This window comes from Coenobita brevimanus, chromosome 65 (genome assembly GCF_032717465.1).
Source record: "Coenobita brevimanus isolate Jiangsu-jjx chromosome 65, ASM3271746v2, whole genome shotgun sequence".
NCBI lineage: Eukaryota > Metazoa > Arthropoda > Malacostraca > Decapoda > Coenobitidae > Coenobita > Coenobita brevimanus.
The window spans coordinates 43,410,331-43,437,188 of record NC_137018.1 but is presented as its reverse complement, the minus strand read 5'-3'; the positions used below and the strand labels follow the sequence as shown (position 1 = coordinate 43,437,188).

The 26,858-nt window shown below is 42.7% G+C and overlaps 1 protein-coding gene across 1 annotated transcript in view; it reads right to left on the bottom strand.

The window, feature by feature from the left end:
- Window positions 1–26,858, bottom strand: part of LOC145405092 (uncharacterized) — a 244,275-nt gene that overhangs the window by 121,171 nt on the left and 96,246 nt on the right. The window contains exons 11-12 of the mRNA XM_080276605.1: window positions 11,199–11,334; window positions 3,402–3,533 (exon numbers count right to left, since the gene is read on the bottom strand). Of these exons, the coding sequence (XP_080132731.1) occupies window positions 3,402–3,533; window positions 11,199–11,334 (268 nt within the window). The remainder of the gene's footprint in view (window positions 1–3,401; window positions 3,534–11,198; window positions 11,335–26,858) is intronic.

Genomic DNA, 26,858 nt, shown 5'->3' with positions numbered 1-26,858 from the left:
TCTTGAGTGTGTGTGTGTGTGTGTGTGTGTGTGTGTGTGTGTGTATTTACCTAATTGTATTTACCTAAATTTTGTGGTATACAGGAAATGAGCTATGCTCGTGGGGTCCCGTCTCTGTTTCTCAGTAAGTCAAATTTTGCTTTAAACTTGTTTAAGTTTTTAGACTGGGCGATCTCTTTGTCCAGGCTATTCCACAGGTATATGCATCTATAAGGAAAACTGTATGTATGTATGTATATATATATATATATATATATATATATATATATACAGTACTCGTCAAAATTATTCAGCGTTGTCCGCCAGGCGCGCAATACTTATGGCCAAAAAAGAATCACCCATTTTGGGGGGTAAAAATTGAGCCACAAGTTTGAGCTCCAAGCATGATGTCACGGTAGCCTCAGGCCTTCCGATGCGCTGGTTGGTTCCTGCCTCAGTCGCCCACGGGCTGCCTGAGAGAGAGGAACTCTGCCGAGTGTCCTTCTCAAATTGCGCCATTTTTTACCGAGTGTCCCGCAGTGTTTTGGCCTTCACAACTTTGTTATGGCACCTACCCGTGAACTATCGAGTGAAATCATATCCCAGATCATTGCTCTAAAGGAGGCAGGCCACCAGACAAAGGAAATTAGTGAATTGGTTGGTGTGGCACGATCGACAGTGCGTCGTTGGTGTGTGCGGTTTCGGGTGGAAAACAGTGGTGAAGTTCCCACAAAGAAACCGAGGTCTGGTGGGCCTAGGAAAACTTCCCCAAGGTCTGTTAATATTTTAAAACGTGCAGTGGAGTTTAATCCTCGTGTGAGTGCATGGAAAATTAAGGAGAGCAACCCGGAAGTGTTTGGTGAGGTGTCTGTGAGAACAGTGTCTTGTAGGGTGCATGAGCTTGGGTACACAAGTCATAGGCCTGTGAAAAAGCCTCTTCTCACCAAGAGCCAGAGAATTCGTAGGCTTGCCTTTGCTAATAAATATCTAAACTGGGGTGAGGAGCAATGGTTGTCAGCGTTGTGGTCTGATGAGGCAACGTTTAGTGTTACCTGTAACAAAGGAGCACGTGTGTATCGACGCAAAGGTAGTGACCCACTTGACCCACGGTATGTAGAAAGCACAGTTAAACATCCTGATTCACTCATGGTGTGGGCTTGTTTCTCGGGTCAAGGTTTGGGGAAGCTTGTTGTGCTTCCCAAGAATGTTAGAGAGAATCAGGATGTTTACCTGGAGCTTCTGTGTGATCATTTACCAGACTCATTCGAGCTAACAGGTGCACGTGTGTTTCAGCAGGACGGTGCACCTGCTCACAAGGCCAAATCGGTCACCAACTGGCTTCGTGACTGCGAGGTATCATTCATGACAGACTGGCCAGGAAATAGCCCAGACCTCAACCCGATTGAAAACCTCTGGTACCTCGTAAAGAAGAGTCTCCAAGGGAAGGACGTTAGCTCTCTGCCTAAGCTGGAAGCTGTCTTTCGTGACTCCTAGGACAAAATACCCCTCCAGCACCTCAGGAGCCTCACCCTTTCATTTCCAAGACGTCTCAGGTCCGTGAAAAAACGTAAAGGCTACCCTACGAAGCACTAAAGGTAAATAAAATGCATTATTTATATGTTTTTTCAATGTTGAAAGGTTTGTTTCTTAGGAGGGACGCAGGGCGCTCAATAATTCTGACGAGCACTGTATATATATATATATATATATATATATCACTTCATTTCCTTTATAAAAACTCCAACATGCTTGTACGCACCAGCCTTGGTCACCTAATGGCAGCTCTCCATGCTGCCTAATCTCTGGCAGCCTCTCTCTTCAGTCCCTTATCCCTGAGGCCTAACTCTATGACCTCCTCCTAGGTCTTTTTCAGTCTGCCTCTTGCAACCCTACCCCCAACAATAACACTTCTCACTTTCTGTACCCAACTGTCATCTCCCTTCCTCTCCACATGCTGCCATTAGGTGACGAATGCCAACACATGCAAACATGTTGGAGCCTTTCTAAACGAAACAAAATGAAAAAATATTTATATATACAGTAAATATCCAATGGTTATTGCACATAATTAGTACTGAGCTTACTGCATGACAAGAAAAGTACAGAACCTAAGGGATTTATCTTACTGATATTGGGCACCCCACTTGTTTTTTTCATTCATTCATTCATCATCTAATCTAGTGTTTGCCCAAGGAGAAGCGCAGGAGCCCAGGGCTGGGAAAGTTGGTCCTGACAGTAAAGATGAGCGTGACCTGCCTCACTCATCTCTAAGTGGTATTACGTGAGCAATAAACCCAAACCACCTCTTGGATATAAATCTGCACCGGCTCAATCTGAATGGAGTGCCATAATTACCCACTAAACCACCAGGCGCCATAATCTGGTTATATGGTTACCACCCGACGTATTAAATGGTTTCCTGGTGTACAGGAAACCATTTGGCTTGTCACTCAGTGTAGAGTCACCCGTAAACAGAAGGAAGATGAAAGAATGAAAGAAAGATAGACAAAAGAGGCAGGAGGGAAAGAAGGAAAGAAGAGAGGAAAGAGCAGGCATCCAATGGCAGCACTACATCGAATGAGTGGATGGCGAACCCGCTTGTAAACCCAAATTTTCCCTTTTACAATTTTAAATTGTCAATTTTTACCCACTAAATACATACATATTGTTGATATGTATCAGAAACACACATAGGCATGGTTAGGATAATAAAATGTGGTAAGAAGGCCACAACAGGAAGAAACCAGTACCACTGAGAGACCTGAGATGGGTCTGAGGAAAGTGGTTCTGAGGTTAATGGATGGAGAGATAGTAGTCTCCACCACCTGGCTAACTCCTCGAGTAGGGCCTCATCTCTGAATCCCTCAAAGCCATCAAAAACCACAGATACTGCACCATCATTGTCAGCAGAAACCAGCTTAGGTGCACAATAATGATTTTTAGCTAAAAAATGCATGATAACGGTATAATGGCATATTTTCATTTTGCAGTGATAACAAAAACTGCTCTAACCACGCGAGCAATAACCGAGGGATCACTATATGTGCTTCTCTATCAATGCTTATCTAAAAGTGTTGTAAGAGATATTGTATTTATTTTTCTTCTCATTCCCATTCTTTCGATTTGAACAAAAAGAACTAATGCTCTCACAGCTTCATAAACCTTCTGCCTCTCTCATGAAATACAAAGGGTCTACTGAAGTTCCACCACCAACTTCAAAACTTGAAATGTTATTTCTTCCAATCTCCCACACTCTTTCCCACTAAAGTTCCATTATTTGGAGGATACCCAATGTTCACCACAAAACTAGACACTGATTGTATGTTCTCACTATTTCCAAAAAATTTTTCTTGATGCTGTAATTCATGAAAGCCTTCTGTCCATATAATGTTCAGCAATGACACCGAAACTGTGGCACCTACCTCAACAAGCCTGGCCCCTTGTCGTAGACCTGCTTGTGATGCCAAACCATAGGGCTCCACTTCAGTTATGACTCCATCCTGCTGCACATTGAATCCCAGTAGCCCAGCTGGGTTGCGACGCAGTACCAGCTCCTAAAAGTGGGGGTCAAGATATAGTGGACACTCAGTGATCTGGGAGTCTGGTGCAGTCCATTACTTAAAAATAATCTACATAGCCACTTAACTGAATAGTCTCCATTTCTTTAGGCATAATCACTGTAGTTCACTAGTAATAAATGAACAGTCTCCATTCTTTCAGGGAAACTCACTTGTTCACTTGTAACTATTAGCTTGTTTCAAAAGTGCAGAGGCACTTTATTATCAACACTAAGTACAATAAACTGGACCTAAAACACATGACATGTAAAACATACGCATATACCGTGTATGGTATGATCATATGGAATGGATGTAAACAGAGCAGTGAGACAAGTCTATTTGAAAAGGTTTGAAAGAGAGAGGCACAGTAAGCCAAGAAGAAATGAGATACATAAGGTACATGGGTGTGTTGTTGTTGTACTTGTTGCTGCAACCTCAGGCTCATCTGGATGTGAATCCAGTAGTCTGCTGGAAACTGGCCAGTTGCTCCCCAAAGTCTTTTTGCTGAGGTTATGCTGAAGGATTGTCTGTGCTCTGATATTGTGGTTCATGAAATAAGTATACTGTGGTGTGGAGGGTGTACTGCTGGGTTAGCACAGTTGATTGATTGTGAGTTATTTTATACTGGTACTCACTTAAAGGCCGCTGCCTCTTCTCGATGTCATGTCACTTCCTATCTTCAGTCAGAAATGAGTCACAACTTTGGAACCAGTGGCCCAATTGGACGGAAATTGTTTTATTCTTTAAGTTACAGCATTTTAATGGTATCTTCCTCTAACAAAAATTGCGCTACAATCACCGACTCTTGCTGTGTTATGGTAACAAACAAACAAATATACAGAAAACTGATCATTATAATATAGATTATAACAGGGATAGATGGTGACTGCATCAGCCTGGCTAGATGTACTCATATCTTGATCATTTCTAAGGGATGAATATCTGGTGGTGTTTTGTGAAGAATGCTACACTATTTGAATGAAGGCTTTGGATGGTTGTGGTAGCTATGGGCTTATGTATGTGTTTGTGAAATATAGTGTTGGATGGATTAGTTGGAAGGATGTTGATGAGATAGTCTATGTAGAGTTGGGCTGCTGTTCATTTCTTTCTTTGTGGACAGAGGTGATGCAATATAAAGTTACAAGACTGAGCTAGTCCTTGAGATGAAGCAATGAACTGTATGCTTCTTGTATTCATAAGATCCTTGACTGAGCAAAGTTTTGTTTCTTGATGTAGATGATCATGATTGTGATTTCAGTGCATCTTTTCTTTATTCAAAATGGAGAAGATGAGCTACAGCATCAGCAGAAAGCCACGCTCCTGGAGATACATCCCAAAATGAATGTATGAAAGAGAAAAATATGGGTGCAGATGAAACTATGACAAGGATTTGTCATGTTTTTTGCTTCACTGCCAAGTAAATTACTATCAGCCAAGTCTATGTGATATGCACCTATGAAAAGAATAAATAAGTGTAATGGTTAGGTTTGTGAGGAAGAAGTACGATTCTGCAAGCCTGAACGACATGTCAACTACAATGGGAACTCAGCAGAGTGCATCTCTCCAACAAGAGCAACACAATTTCCAAACCACTCTTCATAGCAGTTTAGGTATTCTCATCACCGATTAGGGTTCAGCAAAATGTGTTCTCTGGATCCAGAATCCGTAATGCGATCTGGATCGGTCCCAAAAGTTAATCAATTGTTTCCTGGAGCATGGGCTATCTACCCACCACATTTGGTCCAAATCTCTCTATTAGTTATTGAGTAATCCCACTAACAGACAAACTAACAAACAAACAAATGAAACTGCCACAGGCAGAGCACTTGCTGGATGGATTGGATTGGAAGCTATCTATCTATTGTCAGACACCTTAATCCCGTAAGGGGTGGCCACAAACAAATTGCCTCCATGTCACCCTGTCCCCTGTCATTTCACTGCCCTGCTCCCAGCTCACACACCCTTCTCTCATATACCTCTCCACTCCATCCCTCCATCTCATCCTTCGCCTCCCCCTCCCTCTCCCCTCCCCTCCAACTCACTCACATACACTCTCCTCACCAGTTTCTTGCTCTCTATCCTCACCACATGGCAAAACCACCTCAATGTGTTTCTCCTAATGCTTATTATCACATCATATTTGGCATGCAGACTGGAATCTGAATACCAAATATGAACTCAATAAACCATTTCAGCACCAGTGAAATTTTTTGAGGGGTAAGGCGCTCCAATCGGACTGAGCCTGTGTAGGTTTATATCCAAGGGATGGTTGGAGTTCATTGCTCACGTAATGCCACTTAGGGATGAGTGAGGCTGGTCACTCACTTTAAATGTCAGAACCAACTTGCCTAGCCCCAAGCTCCTACACTCCTCATGAGCAAACATAGGACTAGATGATGGATGGATGGATGAAAATATTGATATTTCTTAGTGCAATGTTTTCTCAATCCTCTGCTTACTTTTCACCAGCGTGCAGCAGTCACTGTGTGAAATTTTTTGTGCTTCATTGTGAAGCACAGGATGTGTTTAGGAAAAGAAAAATTACACTGCCAGGTGTGCCACATGTTTCCCTTCAATTTGTAAAAAAAAAAAAATCGATTTTCAAAACCTGAGAGAATGGTGCTGGGGCCGGCCACTGGGTCCAGACAATTTCTGGACCCACAACCAGTGAGGGGTTTCAACCCCCCACCTAGCCCACAGCCTTTGACCGATTCTGATGAAAAACAATGGGTTTGCAGGGTTTATGGATATCTACCTTCTAAATTTTTTTCAGAACAATTGGCACAAAACTGTGACCTGTACAGAACAGACAAACAAACAAACAAACAAACAGACAAACATATGGAACTGACCAACATGCTCACCGAATCGAAAGATTCCAGCAAACAACAGACACACAGACAAACATAATGAACTGACCAACATATTTTCTAAACGGAAAGATTCCAGCAAGCAACTAACAGACAAACAAACATATGGAACTGACCAACATGCCTGCTGAATCGAAAGATTCTGACAAGCAACAAACAGGTGTGAAAACATACTCTCCTTGTCAGAGAGAGTTACTGTATGGCTCATTTCACCAGGCATGCTGTTGACAGTTTCCCCACTTTCAGACTTTCCCTTACTCTTGGACCCTACCTTACAGTGTGTGTTCTTAACTAATTGTTCTTAATTAATTGCATCTTTACAGGAATGAGTCAAGCTCGTACAGTCCCGTGTCTTAAACCAATTTTATCATACATATCTTTAAATTTATTAATAGTTTTGGTACACTATTTCATTTGGCAGTGCATTAAACTGATAAAATGCCCTATTTGGTAAACTAAATTTCCTTACCTCTTTATCATCTCTCTTTTTATGTGTTTTTTTGCAGTGTCCTCTTGCTGATGCTTCCCCATAGGTTAGATATTCATTTATGTCTATTTTCTCTTTCCCTGAGATGCATTTATATAGCATAATCATGACTCCTCTTTTCCTTCTCTTCTGTTGTGTTGGTAGATTCAATTTTTCTAGTCTTTTTTCATAGCTTAGATACCTTAAGCTTGCAGATGCCCTTTGTACTTTTTCAATCTTATCTATGTGTTTTTTTAGATGAGGATTCCAAACTACTGATGCATACTCCAGGGTTGGTCTGATAAATGATGTTATTATCTTTCTCAGTATGTCTTCATTTATTTAGACGAATGCTATTCTCATATTTGCAAGCAGTGTGCATATGTTGCGTACCGTCTCACTGACATGGTCAGCTGTAGGTAGTTTGTTACTGATAATCACTCCTAGGTCCTTCTTCCTTTCTGATAGGTGTAGGGTTTTACTTCCTAGCTTATAATCCCAATCTTGTCTTTTTACACTTTTACCAAATTTAATTACATGACACTTGTCCACATTAAATTCCATTTGCCATTTACTGCTCCATTCATGAAGTTTATTTAATTCTTCTTCTAGCTCTCTGCAAGAATTTGTGTTAGTAATTTTCCTTTGTATTTTTGCATCATCCACAAACATATTTAGATACCCTCCATTTCCAATGTTACTGTCTATTTATATATACGTACAGAAATGACAATGATTAGGTGGATGTGCAGTGCATCCCTGCGTCCAAGGCCTGGAGGGGCTGGGTTTACAATGGAAGAGTTGAGAGGTAGGATGGGACTGGAGTGTATTGGTGTTGTGATGAGGAGAGGTAGATTGAGGTGGTTTGGACATGTGGAGAGGATGGGGGATGATAATTGGGTGAGGAAGGTGAGAAGTGTTAATATTGGGGGTGGGGTTATGAGGGGTAGACCGAGAAAGCAATGGGACGAGGTCATTAAGTGTGACCTTAGGGTTAAGGGACTGAACAGGGAGGCTGCAATGGATCGTGCAGCGTGGAGAGCCGCCATTAGGTGACCAAGGCCGACACATGCAAGCATGTTGGAGCCTTTAAAAACGAAAACAAAAACGAAAACATAATTGGTGCCAGCACTGAGCCCTGTGGAATTCTGCTAGTCACTTCCCTCCATGAGGAGTAATTTCCCCTAAGTACTATTCTCATTTCCCCTTTTCCGAGAAAATCCTGCATCCAACAGTACAGGTTGCCCTGGACTCCTTGATCGTACAATTTCCATAAAAGTCTTTGGTGTGGTACTCTGTCAAATGCTTTTTTGAAATCTTAGATACTGTCCACCCATCCTTCTTTCTGTAATTTTTCTGTAACTCTATCATAGTAGCTTAATAGATTAGTAACACATGATTTTCCCTTTCTAAAACCGAACTGCCTTTCTATTATCATGCTGTGTTCTTCTAGATGGTTTACCCAAACTTTTCTTACAATACTGGTCAATGATACTCGTTGGTAGTTGGGTGGATTCTGTCTATTCCCTTTCTTGAATCGGGAAACAATGTTTGCTTTCTTCCAAATATCAGGCAGTTTACCTTGTCCTAAGGATTCCTTGAATATTTAATATAATGGTCTGCTTAACTCTTCTGCACATTCATGTAGCACCCAACCTGAAATTTCATTAGGACCATATGCTTTTCCTTTGTCTAATGTACTTAACTCTTCCTGTACTTCTTTTTCTGATATTTGTATATCTGGTAATATGTGTGGGCATACATGTCCTATATCATCTCTTTCAAAATTATATTCTTTTGTAAAAACTGACTGGAAGTTTTTATTCAGTGATTCACAAATATCTTTCACTTGTGTATAGATGATCCTCTTGTCTGTAATGGACAGTATTTTATCTATAACCTTGGTTTTACTTCAGATGTAGCTGTAAAATAACTTAGACTGATCACTACTTTTATTTATAATGTCCTCCTCAAACTGTCTTTTGGGCTTCCCTCCTTAGCCTTGTATAATCATTTCTTGCCTGTTTATAACTGTTACATGCCCTGTCACTACTGTGTCTTCTGTAGCTGTTCTACAGCAAGTCTCTTTTTTTCTTTTGATTTTTTACATTCTGCATTAAACCATTTCTTTGTTTTCATTTCTGTTTCTTTGTGCTAAGGGATGTAATTTTGGATTCCTATTTCGTAAAAATCACAGAATCTGCTATGTATAACATTTAAATATTGTCCTCTAAGCTCCTTTTCCCAATCTATTTCTAAGAATACTTCTTCAGGTCATGATAGTTGCCCTATTTATAGTTTAGACTCTTTTTGTAACTCTCATAACTGGTAACTGTCATATGCAATCCTGAAGTTGCAATTCAACACTGCATGGTCACTTCTGCCAAAAGGAGGGTGATACATTATACCGTCAATTTCATTTTCTTGCCTAGTAAATATAAGATCTAGTACTGTTGGATCATCAAGTCCTCTTTTTCTGGTGTTTTCCTTTACGTGCTGTGCTAGGAAAAACTCCTGCACAAGATCCAGGAGCTTTTGATTTCAACAGCTTTCATGGATTCTTACATCTGAAGTATTCCAATTTATATATGTAATGAAATCTCCAGTTAATTCTTTCAGATTTCTCTTCCATTCTATGAAGTACTCCTCTTAGACTCTGAGTTGTAGTTTCTGCCAGGTCATCATTTTTGCTTCTTTCCAAAGTTTTTGTTTTGAGTGGCATGTATAAAATCTGTCACAATTAATTTCCTTTTAGATGTGTTAATCTCCAATGCAAACAGTTGTACTTGTGAGGGTACATCTAATTTTATTTCTTTGACTTGTAGATTTTTGTTAAGATTATAATTCCTCCTCCTTTTCTTAAGTTTTTGTCTCTTCTCCATATATTGCATTCCTCTATGTTTATGGTATAATTTGATATCTTTGGGGTTAATTTTATTTGAGTTAGGAAAACAATATGTGGTTCCTTTTCTCTGTTATAGTCTTTCATCTCTAATGATTTAGAGACTATTCTATCTACAGCAGGATCTCGTCAAAAACGACTTTGACAATAACATTTTCGGCAATAACGGTAAGTTAGAATAGATACCCAGTTTTATAACAACGTTTGGATTCACTTGATTAACGGTTATTTCATGAATGCCAAGGTGTTACATAACAAATATGTCCGTAACAAGTTGAGGTATGAAACAGACAAACAAGAAGAGGTGAAGAAAATTGCCAAAAATGTGAGCAGTAGCGAGGAGGAGATGGAGGATCCTCCTCTCACCACCTCCCCTGACTCACCCGCCGCCATCCCCTCCTCCTCCACTGCCCCACCCGACTCAACAGCCACCTCCCCCTCCACCTCCACAGCCCCACCTGACTAAAGTACTCCACCTGGCACACCTGCAACCCCGACCACAATTACTGTTGTTGTATTCTGAAAGAAATATAACATTCAACAGGCCATAAATTTCTATCATCCAATCCTGTGTTGCCCCAAGAGGAGCACAGGAAGCCGGGTTTAGGCAAGTTGGTCCTGACATTTAAAATGAGAGTGACCAGCCTCACTCATTCCTGAGTGGCATTACGTGAGCAATAAACCCAAATCATCCCTTGGATATAAACCTTCACTGGCTCAATCCGACTGGAGCGTCACAATTACCCACTAAACTACCAGGCATCAAAATTTGGTTATTATGGTTACCACCCAGCATAGTAAATGGTTTCCTGGTTTACAGGAATCCATTTGGCTTGTCACAGAGTGATAAGCATTTATATACATGTCAGCCCTGCTATATGAGGATCTGCTACACAAGGAACTGATGATAAAGAAAACAGAATATATTTTAGTATTTGTTTCCTTTATAAGGCTCCTATATGCTAACATGTCGCCCTTGGTCACATAATGGTGACTTTCCACGCTGCTTGATCTTTGACACCCTCCCTATTAGGTCTCTTAACATATTTTAAAATTTTTGAGTTCATAGCAATGTCATTTATGGTTAAACCTTAGATTCCTCTTTGTCTCTGTCTAACAAACCATCCATATCATAAGGAATCTTAAGGAATGTTAGAGGTGTCTCATGTACAGAATATGGTGCTTCGCACGGCATAAAACTTGCCTTCAGCACTGGTTTTGACACCACCCTGTCCTTTATCCATTACTGTGCACACACTCTTTACTGTACTGGTACACTACGGTATATGTCAGAAATGTGTAACATATTTGTACATGACTTTCCCTTATTTAAATGAGATTACTGTGATACTGTAATTATACTCTCATGAAACATTTTAATGTATGATGGTAGAACTTAGCTTCACATTAAAGAACTGTACCTGTGTGTGAGCACCCTGAGTAACTGCAGCCAGTCTGGCCACCACTTCTGCTAGGGCCTCATCCCCATCAGTCTCGGGTGTCCCTGGTCGCAAATGTAACAGTAGACACTCTCCTTGGTGATAGAAGATCCGCAGCCTGCCAAAAAGAATGGGACTAAAGTACCCCATACTTAACATCTATTAACCCCTTGAATCTGGTGACATTATCTTTATGATATGCTTGCAATCTCTTAAAGATTTTATTCAGTTTAAGAGAGGAGTTAATGATGGCTGTCTAACACCACCAGTCAGAAAAGCCTCTCTTATGCTCTGTAAAAACTGGCAGGAAACAGCAAGAATGAAAGGTAAAAAAATAAAGCACTGACAGCACACAACACGTTTAACAGATAGGTTAACTGGCAGCAGACAGCAAGAATGAAAGGTAAAAAAAATAAAGCACTGACGGCACACAACACGTTTAACAGATAGGTTAACTGATAATATCCCATGACCATGTGTGACTCACAGTCATGCCAGTGGTGTAGCTATGTGGAAGCCTGGGCCCACCCGTCGGACCTTGGCCACTCCACCGACTCCCCATTTGAAACTGTAGACTATTTAACACTTTCGCTGGCCCTACATGCACACGCCCTGCTACACCTCAAGGTCAGTCAGGGGTTGCCAGGCAACACGTAGTTACTCGCAAATGATTATACAGTACTCTTTTCTCATGTAAGACCTTATTTTTTGTGCTACATTATTCATTTTAGTATCAAATTGTTTGCAATTGATTTTTCTATAAGGATATATGCATATAAGGATGAATTTAACACTAGCATTACCAATATATAGCAGTATCTATAACGACAGTGAAAAAACGTATGCGGTTTGCATTAATGTTTATACTCTTCTATACTGTTCACGTTATTTTTTGTCATTTTATTCATTTTAGTCTCTGTCTGTTCACAAGTGTTTGCTCTACAATAAAATATGTATAAAATAATAAGTAAACAACCAACGTCACTATTACTAACACCTTAAAAACAGCATAAGGAAGGCCATGCAGGCTCCAGCAGAGCGCCGTCTCGTAAGTATTTATACTGTACTCATATTTTATCTAATTTCTGACGACATTTTGCGTGCTACTTCATTCATATTAGTCTCTAATTGTTCATACGAGTCTGTTCTACAGCCACATATGCATCCAAGAATGAACAGAACATGCTTGTTACTAACACATTACATACAGTAGAAGGATAAACACAGTGTATATGAACACATTAGAAAAATAAGGATCACAAAAAGAATGGGAAGATATTGGTGTGCATTTTAAACCTAGATCCATGAACATCAAACAATAAATGGATATATTGGCAAATATTTTACTTCAATGATGTAAATAACATCATCGGCCAGCTTATGAGAATTATTCGGATGCCGTAAATAATGTCATCGGCCGCTCACAGCGTTAATGTGTACACACTGTACTGCAGTGGGTGCTCCCAGATTAGGGATTGGCCATACCTTGGCCTTGCCACTTGTGGAGGCCTGGCAATGCCAATGACCCATGCTGGTGTAATAGTTTGTTCTGTTTCGTTTTAAAGGCTCCAGCATGCTTGCATGTCTCGGCCTTGGTCACCTAATGGCGGCTCTCCATGTTGCACGATCTTTGGCAGCCTCCCTGTTCAGTTCCTTAACCCTGAGGTCACACTTAATGATCTTGTCCCACATCTATCTTGGTCTACCCCTCGCAACTCCACCCCCAATATTAACACTTCTCACCTTCTGCACCCAATTATCATCCCCCATCCTCTCCACATGTCCAAACTACCTAAATCTACCTCTCCTCATCACAGTACCAATACACTCCAGTCCCATCCTACCTTTCAACTCTTCCATCGTAAACCCAGCCCCCCCAGGCCTTGAATGCAAGGAGGCACTGCACATCCACCTAATCATTGTCATATCTCTACATTTGAGCCTGCGAATATCCTCTTCCTTTACTGCCCAGGTCTCACCACCATACAACATCACACTCCTAACACACGCTGCATACAAAGACCCCTTAGCACATAAGAAGAGTCCTCTCAATGTCAGGAGAGGCGACAGCTCCCTGAACTTCTTCCAACCACTTCTCACCCTAGCCAAAGAGCTAGCTCCAGCCCCCCCTCCAGCACATAACATGTCTCCCAAATAACAAAACATTTCCACACACTCAAGAGACTCACCAGAATGTTCAATCCTTTCACACCTGACAATATCCATTTGCTCTCCCCACCATGCTGCACATATAAAATCTGCATTATCTCACAGTCCAACTCTGGTACCACTACATCTCTTGTGCACCCATTTATCACAAACACTGCACAAGAAGGAATTACTTCCCACACCCTTGTGGCAAACTGCACATGGCCATTCTCCCTCATCTCTGACAGTACCGCCACCAACTCTAAACATACAATACATCAATGTCATTTAAACAACACATCACAAACATTAAAAATAAAATAACACCAAGACTCAATGCTTTGAGGTCACTTGCCCATTACAACATTCGGACACAACAAAGAAACTACCATCACAGTATACAAACAATACATACGTTCAGTGATGAATTATGCAAGCCCTGCCTGGGCTTCTAACCTCACCAAAACACACAACACTCTACAGACCATACAGAACAAGGCCCCAAAAATAATCACAGGCTGCACAGCTACTATACCCACAGACCACCTACATCAAGAAACCAAAGTCTTCAAAGTCAAGGATCACCTTGATATGAGAGGTGCCCAGTTTCTTGCTGCAGCCTCCACAAACCCACAACATCCGCTACAGTACATGGCAGCACATCCACCCACACCAAGGAACATCAAAACAACACCCAGCACATGATACCATACACAAATACTTTCATCTCTCCCCCCTCAGACCAGTTTCCAGAAGCATATCCACACTCAGATCACTCGCCGCTCCATTCAGTCACTTAAAGACAACACACAGCTGCATGCACGGCCTCCTGACATCCACCCTTCTGAATCCTATCTTCCTCGTGAGGACAGGGTCCACCTGGCCAGGCTGAGATGTGGGCACCATCCAGCCCTCTTAAGCTACCAGAAGAGGCTGGATGACTCCGTTGCTGATGCCTGACCAGTATGCAACACAGCACCCCATATTATTAAGCACATTATGGAAGACTGCAATGAACACAATCACCTACGCCAACAACACAACATACACTCTGTGAGAGCGCTGTGGGAAAGACCGGTCTCGGCCATGGCCTTCCTAAGGGACTCAGGGCTGTTCGGCCAGACTGCCTAGGGAACAACTACTACCCTAAATATTATCACTTTTGTTTTATCTGCATTTACCCTTAAGCCCTTGTGCCCCATACCATCTCTCCACTTCCTAAATCTCTCCTCCGCCTCCCTTTCATTCTCTGCAATCAACATCAAATCATCAGCATACAACATCTCCCACGGGAGTCCGTTTCTGAAGTCATGTGAGAGGGCTTCAAGTACCATGATAAACAATGTGGGACTCAAAACTGATCCCTGATGCACACCAACATTCACGGAAAACTCATCACTCAAATCTCCATTCTCTCTTACCTGGGTGTGTGCACCCAAATACATGGCCATAACCACCCTAACCAGCCACTCCTCCAAGCCAAGCTTTCTCATTGCCCACTTCACCACCTCTCTGGGGACTCTGTCAAAGGCCTTTTTCAAATCAACAAAAACAAAATACAGATCCCTTTTCTTCCCAATATATTTTTCCTGAAGCTGTCGAACAATGATTATGGCATCAGTCATCGCCCTGCCTGGCATAAACCCAAACTGCATCTCATCAATATTCACTCTTTCTCTAATCATACCTTCTGAAACTCTCTCCATTACCTTCATTATCTGATCTAAAAGCTTTATACCTCTATAATTTCCTCTTTCCAGGGCATCACCCTTCCCTTTGTTCACATTAAAAATTACATTCTTCAACCAATCATCTGGGACAACATACTCATATATAATCATATTTATCAGGTCAGTGACTAACCTCACCCCTGTATCTCCTGAGGCCTTCAACATTTTGGCAGTCATCCCAGAAACACCTGCTGCCTTCCTCCCCTGCATCCTGCCTTTTGCCTCACTCACAGTAGCAGCATCAATCAAAGGCCAAGGGCCAAACACTGGACCTGCTGGCTCCAAACCTTCCCTGTCCCAGTCAAACTACTCATTCAACAACTGGCTATAATGCTCTCTCCATGCATCTTTAATATCCCCACTGTTCACCACTACCCTTCCTTCATCATGCTTCACACGATGCTCACCTATGATATCCCGATCATCCGTCTTAATCTGATTTGCCACCTTGAATATCATGTTTTTCCTTTCCCCACGATTTAGGTTAAGTAAAAGTCTCTGTGACTCAGACTTAGCCCTGTATACAGTACCTCTCTTATGGCCCTACGCTTGGTGGCCAAGTATTCGTCCTTGTTGCCACCCTTCTTCCATTCCCGGAAAAGCCTTCTTTTCTCCATAACTGCAGCTTCTACACCCTCATCCCACCACCAAGTTACTTTATGTCTTGGTGGGCCTCTTATCCAACTACATATTACATCAGTAACTCTTAAGAGGTTGTTCTTGAGGGCTCTGTGCTGTTTATTAACGCCTCTGTCTAAGGCTCCCTCTTCAGCCACCACTCTCCTCATCTCACTATAGAAGGCATCCCTTACTACTTGGTTTTCCAGTTTCCATATTTTCCTCCTAGGTACATAAGTCCTCATTTTCATTACTCGTGATTTAAGCACCATATCGCAAATCAATAGTTTGTGCTGCTGCACACACTCCTCATTTCCTGTAACTTTAACATCCCTCACTATCCTCCTTTCAGCCCTCCTAACCAGAAAATAATCTATCTGACCGCTATTTCCTCCAGACTCGTACGTCATTAACCTACTCTCTCTTTTCCTAAAATGTGTGTTGCACACAATCATGTTTGCTGCCTCCCCAAACTCAAGTATCCTTTCCCCTTCCGCATTCCTTATACTAAACTATCTAAACAGGCAAAGGAAACACAGTCCTAATAAACCCTGAAAGAATAGAATATAATGAATGGAAAAGAACTCTCTGTCTGTCTGATTTTTTCCAGACTTATATCTGACAATTTTCAGATTTAATTTTTTGGTTTTAGTGAGTTATTTACAGGTGTTAGGCTTAGGTTAGCTTCTTTTACAGTTGTCAGGCCATTTTGATTGGCTTTAAACTTGTTTTTTGGCTCATTTAGGTGGGTTCTGGCTTGGTTGGGGGGGGGGGAACCCCGAGGATGAAAAACGCGTCCCATTACCTTATATGTTAAATCTACCCTGATATATGATACAACGCCTAACAAAGGTTTTTACTTAACCAACTGCATCATTAAATTGGGTTATCCCTGTAGTCAATCTGGCTACTATTTCCCCTATACTTGTATGTAATCAGCCTACTCTCTAGTTTTCCTGAAATGCATGTTGCAGGAAAAGAGAGAGTAGGCTGATTACATACGAGCCTTTATGAAAAAAAATAAAAAATAATAATAATAATAAGTAAACAAACTGTTGTGACAGCAATAACTACAGTGATAAGGACAACAACAGCAACGACGGTGATAATGACGACACATACCTGGCATTCGGTGGGAACACAACACAGGCAGCTGACTCACCCACCATCGTACCACAACCGCTCACACCACAACCACAACAATCAACCAATGAAGCCTATAATGTCCCAGCTTCAACAAGGGATAAAGGATACCGGAAAACACTTCGCAACAAGTACAGGTTTTTGCAACACCTTGGAAAACTAGAAGCCGCAGAACAGTAAAATAATGAAAAATGAAAAGTGAAGAATGTACAATGACAAGGGGGAAGAGGTGAGACCCACAATTACCATCATCGCTTTGTACTGTTACACTTATTGGAATTTATGTGCATCAGGAGGAAGAGCCAGATAAGGCTTATTAGGGTCTATGTGTTTTATGTATGGGAATGAGATAAGAGAGCAGTGACTCAGAACCATGGGGTAACCTTGTTTAGTGTGAATAAGTGTTACACAATGGACACTAATTCAAAATGTTATGGACCTGACCTGACTGAGGATGCTGAGATAAGTGAATGAAGGATATGAATGGTACAAGCCTATTTCCATTCCCCCTGTACTTTTCATAAGTGAGAGACGGAAGGCTGGAAGTCAGTTAGAGAGGGTTAGCGTTTAACAGAGCTTAGGGAGAGCATTGTGTGGCAGCAGAGGTCCGCCCGAGCACCCTACCACACCGATGGGACAAGTGACATTTTGGAACTCTACGATAACAGTGAGTAAAAATCTCTGTCAGAGAATACAGAAGAAAGGTGGAATTAAGAGAGTGAAAGAAAGGAAGGTAGAAAAGTGAAACATACTGGGAAAATACAGGGAGTATACTGTAGAGCTGTGGTAGGGTATAACAGGACAGGCCAGATAAAGAGTATAATAGTAAAGTAAGCTGTTTTGCTCAATAATAAAGTGGAAACTTACAAAGGAGCGCTGTGGTGTGGGTAAGGATGTGGATGTGATAGGAAGCGTTAGGAGGAACACACTGAGGTGGTTTGGCCACGTGGAGAGGATGGAGGGTGAGAGACTGAAGAGGAGAGTGTATATGAGTGAGGTGGAGGGGGGGAGAGGGAGGGGGAGGCCAAGGATGAGATAGAGGGATGGAGTGGAGAAGTATATGAGAGAGGGGAGTTTGAGTTGGGAGCAGGGCAGTGAAATGGCGGGGGACAGGGCGACATGGAGGCGATTTGTTTGTGGCCACCCCGCACGGGATTGGGGCATCTGGCTATAGATAGATAGATAGGTAACTTACTTAAGGGCGATGTGTGTTTATTATAGGAAGATATAGAGATAGTGCAGATAAGTGTGTTAAGGTGCATCCCTAATAATTAAGGTTAGTAAGATAGTTATTGATATATTGGATAAAGTATAGTTTTACTTCTGTAATGTTATTAAGATGAAGTGATGTTAGAATGAAGTGACACTTCAATAAAGTGATGCTATATTGAAGTGATGTTATAGTGATTAATGATACAATGACAGTGATGTTACACTAATATGATGTTATAAGAAAGTGATATTCATGGTGTTATTCAAGTGTTATTATATGTGTTGTCGAGAAGTAATAGTTTAATGTGGCTGAGAGTTATATCGAAGTGGCAAGTAAGGAGTAAAGTTGTGCAAGAATAGGAGCCCCCACAAACTCCTGCAAGTTGCCAGCGTTTGCCGGATCACTAAATAGCGTAGGGTCACTACCCGCTCAGAGCTGGCGTACCTTCCTTTAAAAAAATTCATATCGGGATTATTACTCATGCATAAAGCATTATACCAGTATTATAATCATCTTAGATATTTTACTGATGCTCTAAATGAGATTTACGACGAAAAGTTCTCCACAGAGTTTATTAAAAGCCATGAAAGCTTATTGTGTGTTCTTGCATTCAGCACATTTTTACCAAGTTTTATGAATCTCAATTGTTCGAAAAATTTATCATACAATTTCCAAAGACCGTAAGCTTTCATTTGGCAAATCCTGACGTGATTCTATCTGTTATACACTTAATAATAGTAAGAATTGTAAAGCCGAAATCTTACGTGCCCGAGATCAGCGACCCAAGTTTTAAAAGGCACGTATTCCTCTTGCTTTGAGAAAATGTCTCAGTTCTGCTACAGTCTATTTTTCCACATATACTTTAGCTGCGCAGTCGACCATGGCACTGTATTTTCTGGATTTATCGGCTGTTTCAAAAGGTGCAGGCATCAGGAGTGGTGTATACTCATCATCAGCGCCGCCCTGGGCCCCTGGTGGTGGGAACACAAACTACGCACCTCCATATGAGCTCAGTGAGTTCATATGATCTTCGATTGTTTAAGTACCATATTTTCTTCATTTGTTATGTAAGATACCATATCGTTATATTCATTTACCATTTTCCCTTACAGATGTACATTCACCACCTAAAAACACGACAGTGTTCAATACTCAGGCAACATAATACAGTAATCCCTCTACTTTCCTGACGCCCACTTTCCGGACATTGTGGGCCTGGACCATTGGAACTGAAAATGGCCAAAAAAAGAAAAAAATCCCCCCCAAATCCGAATTTTTTCCTACCCGTAATTTGAAATTGCCACGCGGCGCCAAACAGCCGCTTACATCATAGCCCCTTCATCCCTTCCTTCCTCCCTCCTCCCCCCTTCCCTGTCAGGGTTGCCATTTGTAATTTTTCGTTACCAAATGTGAGTCAATTTGGTAATGAACAATTTGTTTGGTAATGAATCAGAATAATGCATTACCAAACGGATTTTTCACATGTATGAGGATACACAGGATGGAGATGGTGGATTGTTTGCTCTCTCTGATTAATCTGCTACCCTACATAGCGTGAAAATAATCAACATGGTGTTAATTATAAGGAGAGTGATCACGTGTATTTCCATTTGTATACCCCCTGGGGGTAGGGGGGTTTCAAGAATACTCCCCCAGTATCCCTGCTTGTCGTACGAGGCGACTAAAAGGGTTGGTGGTGGGTTAGTGCCCCACCCCGTAAAAAGAACTAACTAAAAAAGCAAATAAAGCGCCTCGGACCCGGACGGACCATACGTTGACGACTAAGGAACGGACAAAGGACATTCTGAGAGTAGGAACGTGGAATGTGAGAGGAGTGAATGATGAAGTGAAAGAGAGAGAGATTGTCCAGGTGCTTGAGGATGCAAAAGTGGATATATGTGGATTGACTGAAACTAAATGGAAAGGTGAAAGGATGAGAGAATGGGAATACGGTGTAGGTATATGTGCGGGAGTCAGTGAGAATGAGAGGGCAAGAGAGGGAGTATGTCTGATGATAAGCAAGAAGTGGAAGGAGAATATAAGAGAGTATGGAACAGTGGGTGCAAGGATTGTATGGGTGAGGATGAAAGTAGGTATACAAGCATGGGCGATTGTATGTGTGTATGCTCCAACAGAGGATCGAGTGGCAAGAGTGAAAGATGAGTTTTGGGCGAGAGTAGAAGCATGTATGGACAAGTTTGAGAGGAGCGAGAGAGTGATGTTGATTGGAGACATGAATGGCAAAGTCGGGAATGTACGAGTGGATGGAGTGGTTGGTCAGTGGGGTGTGCTAGCAGAAGTAGATGGGAATGGTAGTGCTTTGGTGGACATCTGTGCTGGTAAGGGGTTGGCACAGCTAACACCTACTGGCCATAAGATGATCCACCGGTATACATGGAGAGTAATGAGGAGGATGGATGGTGAACTTGTTGAACGAAAGGCAATGATAGACTACGTGTGTGTGGATGAGCGAATGAGAAGACAAGTGTTGGATGCAAGGGTGTGGAGAGGGTGGGGGAATGGAGTCTCGGACCATCACTTAGTGATGGCCAAGGTAGAGCTGCAAAGAAAGTGGTTGAGGAGGCGAAGGGGAAGACAGGAGGAAACAGCTCCTGTGAGAAGAGTGGAGAAATTGCAAGATAGTGAGAAGAGGACAGAGTATAAGAGCATAGTGGAAGAAAGATTGGGAAGGTATGAGCTAGAGCAGATGGAAGGGGTGGAAGACGTGTGTAAGATATTCACGGAAGAGATAAGCGCAGCGTGTGAGGTGGTTTGTGGAGTGAGGAGGAGATGCAAGGGTGTGCAAGGGACAGCATGGTGGAATGATGAGGTGAAACGAGCTGTGGAACAAAAGAATAAGGCATATGGTGAATGGTTGGCGAGTAGAGGGAGGGAGAAGATGAGAGAGAGAAGAGAGAGGTATATGTGAGCAGGAGAAGGGAGGTTAAGAGACTGGTGAAGGAGAGTAAGAAGAAAGTGGATGAAGAGTTTGGGAGGAATCTGAGTGTGAAATGGAGGGAGAGTAAGAAATTGTTTTGGAAGGAGGTAAAGAAAGTAAGGATGTGTGAAAGGGGAAATAGTAGGGAAGTGAAAGATAGGAATAATAGATTGTTGGTAGAGAAGAGAGAGAAATTGAGGAGATGGAAGGAGCACTTTGAGGATTTGCTGAATGTAGAGAGTGAGAGCAGTGTGAGTATAAGTGGTTGGGGAATGGCTGGGAGAAGAAGAGATGAGAGGAGGGAGGAAGAGATCAGTAGGTCGGAAGTAGTGGAAGCGATGAAGAAGATTAAGCTGGGAAAGGCCCCAGGAATTGATGGAGTATGTGGTGAAATGCTTAGGTATGGGGGTGAGATTGTTGCGGAGTGGATATGGAAGTTGTGTAGATTGGCTTGGGAAGAGGGAAGGGTTCCAGAGGACTGGAAATCAGGTATAATTGTTCCTCTGTACAAAGGAAAAGGGGAGAGAGAAGTATGTGGTAATCATAGGGGTATTTGCCTTCTTAGTGTGACTGGTAAAATATATGGTAGAATACTCATTGATAGGGTTAGGCATATGACAGAGGAGCTAGTTGGAGAAGAACAAGGGGGATTTAGGAAGGGAAAAGGGTGTGTAGATCAGATATTTGTTCTAAGATGTTTAGTGGAGAAGTATCTAGAGAAGGGAAGGAAAGTGTACGCTGCCTTCATGGACTTGGAGAAAGCTTATGACAGAATAGATAGGAAAGGTATGTGGAAGGTATTAAGAATATATGGAGTGGAGGGGAAATTGTTGAGTGCTGTGAAGAGTATGTACGAGGGAGCTAGGGCTACGGTGCGAGTGGATGGTGAGCTGAGTGAGTTCTTTGATCTCAATGTGGGACTGAAACAGGGGTGTGTAATGTCTCCATGGCTGTTTAATATATATATGGATGGGGTCGTAAAGGAGGTACAAGGTAGGGCAGTGGATGTGGGGGTGGCCCTAATGAATGAGGGTGAGATTTGGAAGCTTCGGTGTTGCTGTTTGCCGATGATACAGTATTGTTGAGTGAAGATGAATGGGAGTTGCAAGGTTTGGTGAATGAATTTGGGACAGTGTGTAGGAGGAGGAAGCTGAAAGTTAATGTAAACAAAAGTAAAGTTATGGTGTTTGAGAGGAATGAAGTCACAGAGTGTGCAGTGAGGTTGGATGGTGAGGATATGGAGAATGTGAGTGCATTCAAGTACTTGGGTAGTGTGATGAGTAAGGATGGAACTTTGGGGGATGAAGTGCGTGAAAGGGTACAGCAGGGAAGGAAGGTTGTAGGCATGCTGAAAGCAGTGATGAGAAATAGGGAAGTGAGTATGGAAGTTAAGAAGTCTCTGCATGATGGTATTGTGATCCCTACCCTGACGTATGGAAGCGAGGCGTGGACCTTGCAAGAGGGGAACAAGTCAAGAGTGAGAGCAGTGGAAATGAGTTACTTGAGAGGAGCATGTGGAGTGACATGGAGGGACAGGTTGACGAATGAAGAAGTGAAGGAACGTTGTGGGGTAGATGTGGATGTGGTTGAAAAGATTAGGAGAAATACACTGAGGTGGTTTGGACATGTGGAGAGGATGGAGAGTGAAAGACTGACTAAGAGGGTGTATGTGGGTGAGGTGGAGGGAGGGGGAGGGAGGGGTAGAACGAGGATGAGGTGGAGGGATGGAGTTGAGAGGTATATGAGGGAGGGGGGGGTGAGTTGGGGGGAGGGGAGTCAAATGGTGGGTGACAGAGTGACTTGGAGGCGTTTTGTCTGCGGCCACCCTTTGCGGGATTAGGGCGTCGGGCTATAGATAGATAGATAGATAGATATATAATTAGTGAACAATAAATGCTAGCTTTACGAATTTGGTCATGAAAAGTTAAATTTGGTAATGAAAGTTGAGGAGATTGGTAATGTGGCCGTTGTGATCTGGCAATTCTGTTTCTCCAACATCAACAGTTACTCCCTAACTCTGATTGTGAATAAGATGCTTATTGCACTGGAAGCCACACGTGCTCGTTTTTTGTGAATAAACAGTGAATATACTGCAATACCTCGCCCCTAGACCACATGGGAATTTACAGTGTTGTGCAGTGTTAAGAAATTTGAACTTAGAGTGTAAAGGATCAACTGTGGAGTACAAATTGGCAGTTTATCTGGGAGTTGGAACTGCAGTGGTGCAGTTAAGAACAATATGCAGTGTTAAACAATTATAACTCACACTGCAAAGAATTAAGTGCAGCACAACACTGAATTACTGTACGTGCTTCAAGAGCATTTTCACCACTACCAAAACTTTAGAAAGGCAGCCACAAATGTGACGTAAGTACCCTGGATGAGGTACAGTCACTTCTAATTCCTCATTCTTTGGTTCCTTTTCATTTATTTCATGCTTTATGTCCATTATTGGTGTAAACAAGGTCTTAAATAGGTATAAATAGGTGCTATGCATGTCGGGTAGGGAGTTACTTAGGTGGCTTTCAAAGTTAGGCTGGGTTAGGGTCTATAAGTACCAGTCCAGGAGGCTGGTGCCCACTATCCGGACAGGACCACTTTCCTGACGTGCCTTTGGCTCTATTACGTCGGATAGTAGAGGGATTACTGTACTCGCATGTAGGCTGTCCCTCATGGACGCAACCTATTTTGAAACCGAAGCCATTTTTTCTCCAGTATTATATGCAGATAAATCAATAAATATCCTATTTTTAGTTCAGTAACAAAAATTGTATAACAAAAGGTAATTCAAGTTGACCCCACTTTTGCACTTTACATTAAGTAATCTGGTGAGAGATGGCATCTTTTGCCAGTTTGTGGGGGCTCCTATTGAGAATACAGTGGAAAGGAGTTATATTCTGACTGCATGTAAGACACTTATGATTAGGTATTTGTCTTATGAATTTTAGTTGTAGAGACAAATACTATTGCAAGAAGGTATGATTTAACACTTTTATCTCTGAGTAGGATCATACAGCAGTCACGGGACTTTGAGTTTGCTGAGTTGAATAACGAGTTTGTTGTTTTGAACGTAGTGTATAAATTGTATACAGTTTCTAGCAGACAGCAGAATAAATGGGAAAACGAAGTGATAGTTCTGAGTAACCCTAGAATCCCTACCTCTTAACTATGTAGTGAAACATATCTATTTAGTGCTGGCCTTAAATGTACTTGTGAATATTAGAGTTAATAAGTTGTTATTACTGACTCCCTGTTTGCACCTGTCCAGTACTACCTATACTCTCATGAGGGGAGAATAAATTCAAGTGAGAGTCAAGTAGGGCAGCACGACAAAATGAATCAAGTACAGTAATCCCTGTACTATCCGGACGCCCACCTTCTGGACATCCTCACTTACTGGACATAATCGTCCCGGGATCCAACATTCCCAAAATGGTCCAAAAACCAGAAAAAAATCGAAAAAAATCCGACTTTTTTCCGCCCATAATTTGAACTTAGCGCGTGCGGCGCGGGAGAGCTTTGTTTTGATGCGTCATTCCTACGACGTCCGCTAGAGTGCCCCTGCATCCTCCCCACTTTCCGCCCGTCTCTTGTCGTGAGTGAACGTTCGTCGTCATGGCTGCCCACGTGCTCGCTTTTGTGGTGGTGCCTTACCTGTTGCAGGCTCTCCTGATGCTCTCGTGCCTCTCCTTCATGTGTGTGATGATGGACCCGCTGCCTGAGAAGAGGAAGAGAGTGGTTTTGACTTTGGAGAAGAAGAGGGAGATATTGGAGAAAGTAGATGCGGGATGGTCTTCGTCACGCATCCTTCGTGAGTTCAACCAGGCCCAATCTACTTTGTTTGATATCAAGAGATCCCGAGACAAACTCATGCAGTACATGGCTGACTTCTCGTTGAAAAGCAAACGCAACGTGGAAAGGAAGATGATGTTTACTCCCAAGTTTGCTGAAGTCGACCGCTCCACGTTGATTTGGTATTGACAGCAACGTGCTGCTGGTGTGATGGTACGTGGTACAGAGCTGAAGGCTGCTGCTGAGAAGTTCGCAAGGCTTCATGACGCCCTAGACTTCAAGGGATCCGAGGGTTGGCTCTTCGCATTCAAGTTACGACATGGCCTTACCAACCGTAAGTCTCATGGCGAAGCTTTGGACACTAACGAAAATGGAGTAGAGGAGTTTCGGCACAAGGTGAAGGACTTGATCGACAGGGAGGGCCTCACTCTCGGTCAAGTCTACAACGCTGATGAAACTGGTTTATTCTATCACTCTTTGCCTACGAACACTCTAGCCAAGGAGACGGAGAAGTGTGTACCTGGCCGCAAGCTCTCCAAGCAGGATATCTGCTTTGTGCTGTGCTAATGCTTATGGCATGCACCGGCTTAAGCCCGTTATTGTTGGCCGTGCAAAGCAGCTCGGTGTCTTCATGGGGTAATGTCCTTCCTGTCATCTGGTCCCATTCCTTGAAGGCATGGTTCACAGGCCACATCTTCAAAGACTGGTTCCACCGCCATTTCGTCAAGGAGGTCATACATTACCAGACGGAGAAACTGGGAATCCCACGTGAGCAGGTAAAGGCCCTCCTTCTCCTCGACAATGCACCTGCCCACCTGTACGACAAGGACTTGGTGGCTGAGAATAGCTGTATTAGGTGCACATTTCTGCCACCTAATACTACTGCTCTCATCCAACCAATGGACCAAGGAGTGATTGTGGCAACCAAGCAGCTATACTGACGGAAGTTCCTGGACGAGGTGATGGTTGTTCTCGAGGATGAGGATGAGCGCAGGGAGGGACGGGACACACGAGGCCAGCGGACTTTGCAAAACCTTTGCCGCTACAATATCGTCTGCAATCTACAACTGGGCCAGTACATGGAAGGAAGTCCCTGTCAAGTCTCTAGAAAATGGTTGGTCTCATCTGCTTCTCAGAACGGATGTGGAGCACGATTTTCTAGGTTTCAAAGTGGATGACTTCCATGCGTGTCTACGTGCGCACAGTGATGATGTTGACGTGGACGAAGTGCATGAGTGGTTGGATTACAACGAGGGCGATCCTGGGTATCAGACCATGTCTGATATCAAGATCGCATCTTCAGTTGCGGGTGTCAGTATCCAGCTTGCAGATTCCACCGAGGACGGCGAAGATGATGCGGACTCCTCTCAGCATGACACTACTCCAGCCATCCCCAAGCTGAGCGCACTACGGGAACAAGTAGAGTTTGTTCTTGACTACCTGGAACAGCCAGACTGCGACAGGGAGATGGGGCCCTTGGGACTTGCAAAGGAAGTGCACGCTTTCAGGCTGCGCATCATTAATCGCCAAAATCGTCATTCCTTGCGTCAATCAACCATTTACAGCTTTTTCAGACCTGTGACCCCCACTGTGCCCAGCCCTGGCTCCACACCATTGCCTCCCCAAGACAGGCCCTCATCTTCCAAGCCACAGCCCAGCACATCGGGCACAGTGGAGTCGCCATTGGACGTGAGTTTGTGCCTCTCTTCAGAATCGAATGCAGCAGGTAGTCCATCACCACGTCCCAGCAAAGCACCCCTAGGCCACCTGCGTCAGTTACTCTCAGACTCTGACAGTGAATAAACAGCAAGAACTTGCCACTAGACCACATAAGAATTTACAGTGTCATGCAGTGAAAAAAACAGTGCGCAGTGTTAAGAAATTAGAATTCTGAGTGTAAAGACTTAAGTGCAGAGTGCAACACTGATTTTATTAACGTACAATGGAGCGCAAATTAGACTGGAGTGTGTAGTATTAAGAAAATGGAATTATGAGTGCAAAGACTTTAGTGCAAAGTGCAACAATGATTTCATTAAGGTACAATGGAGCGCAAGTAAGAC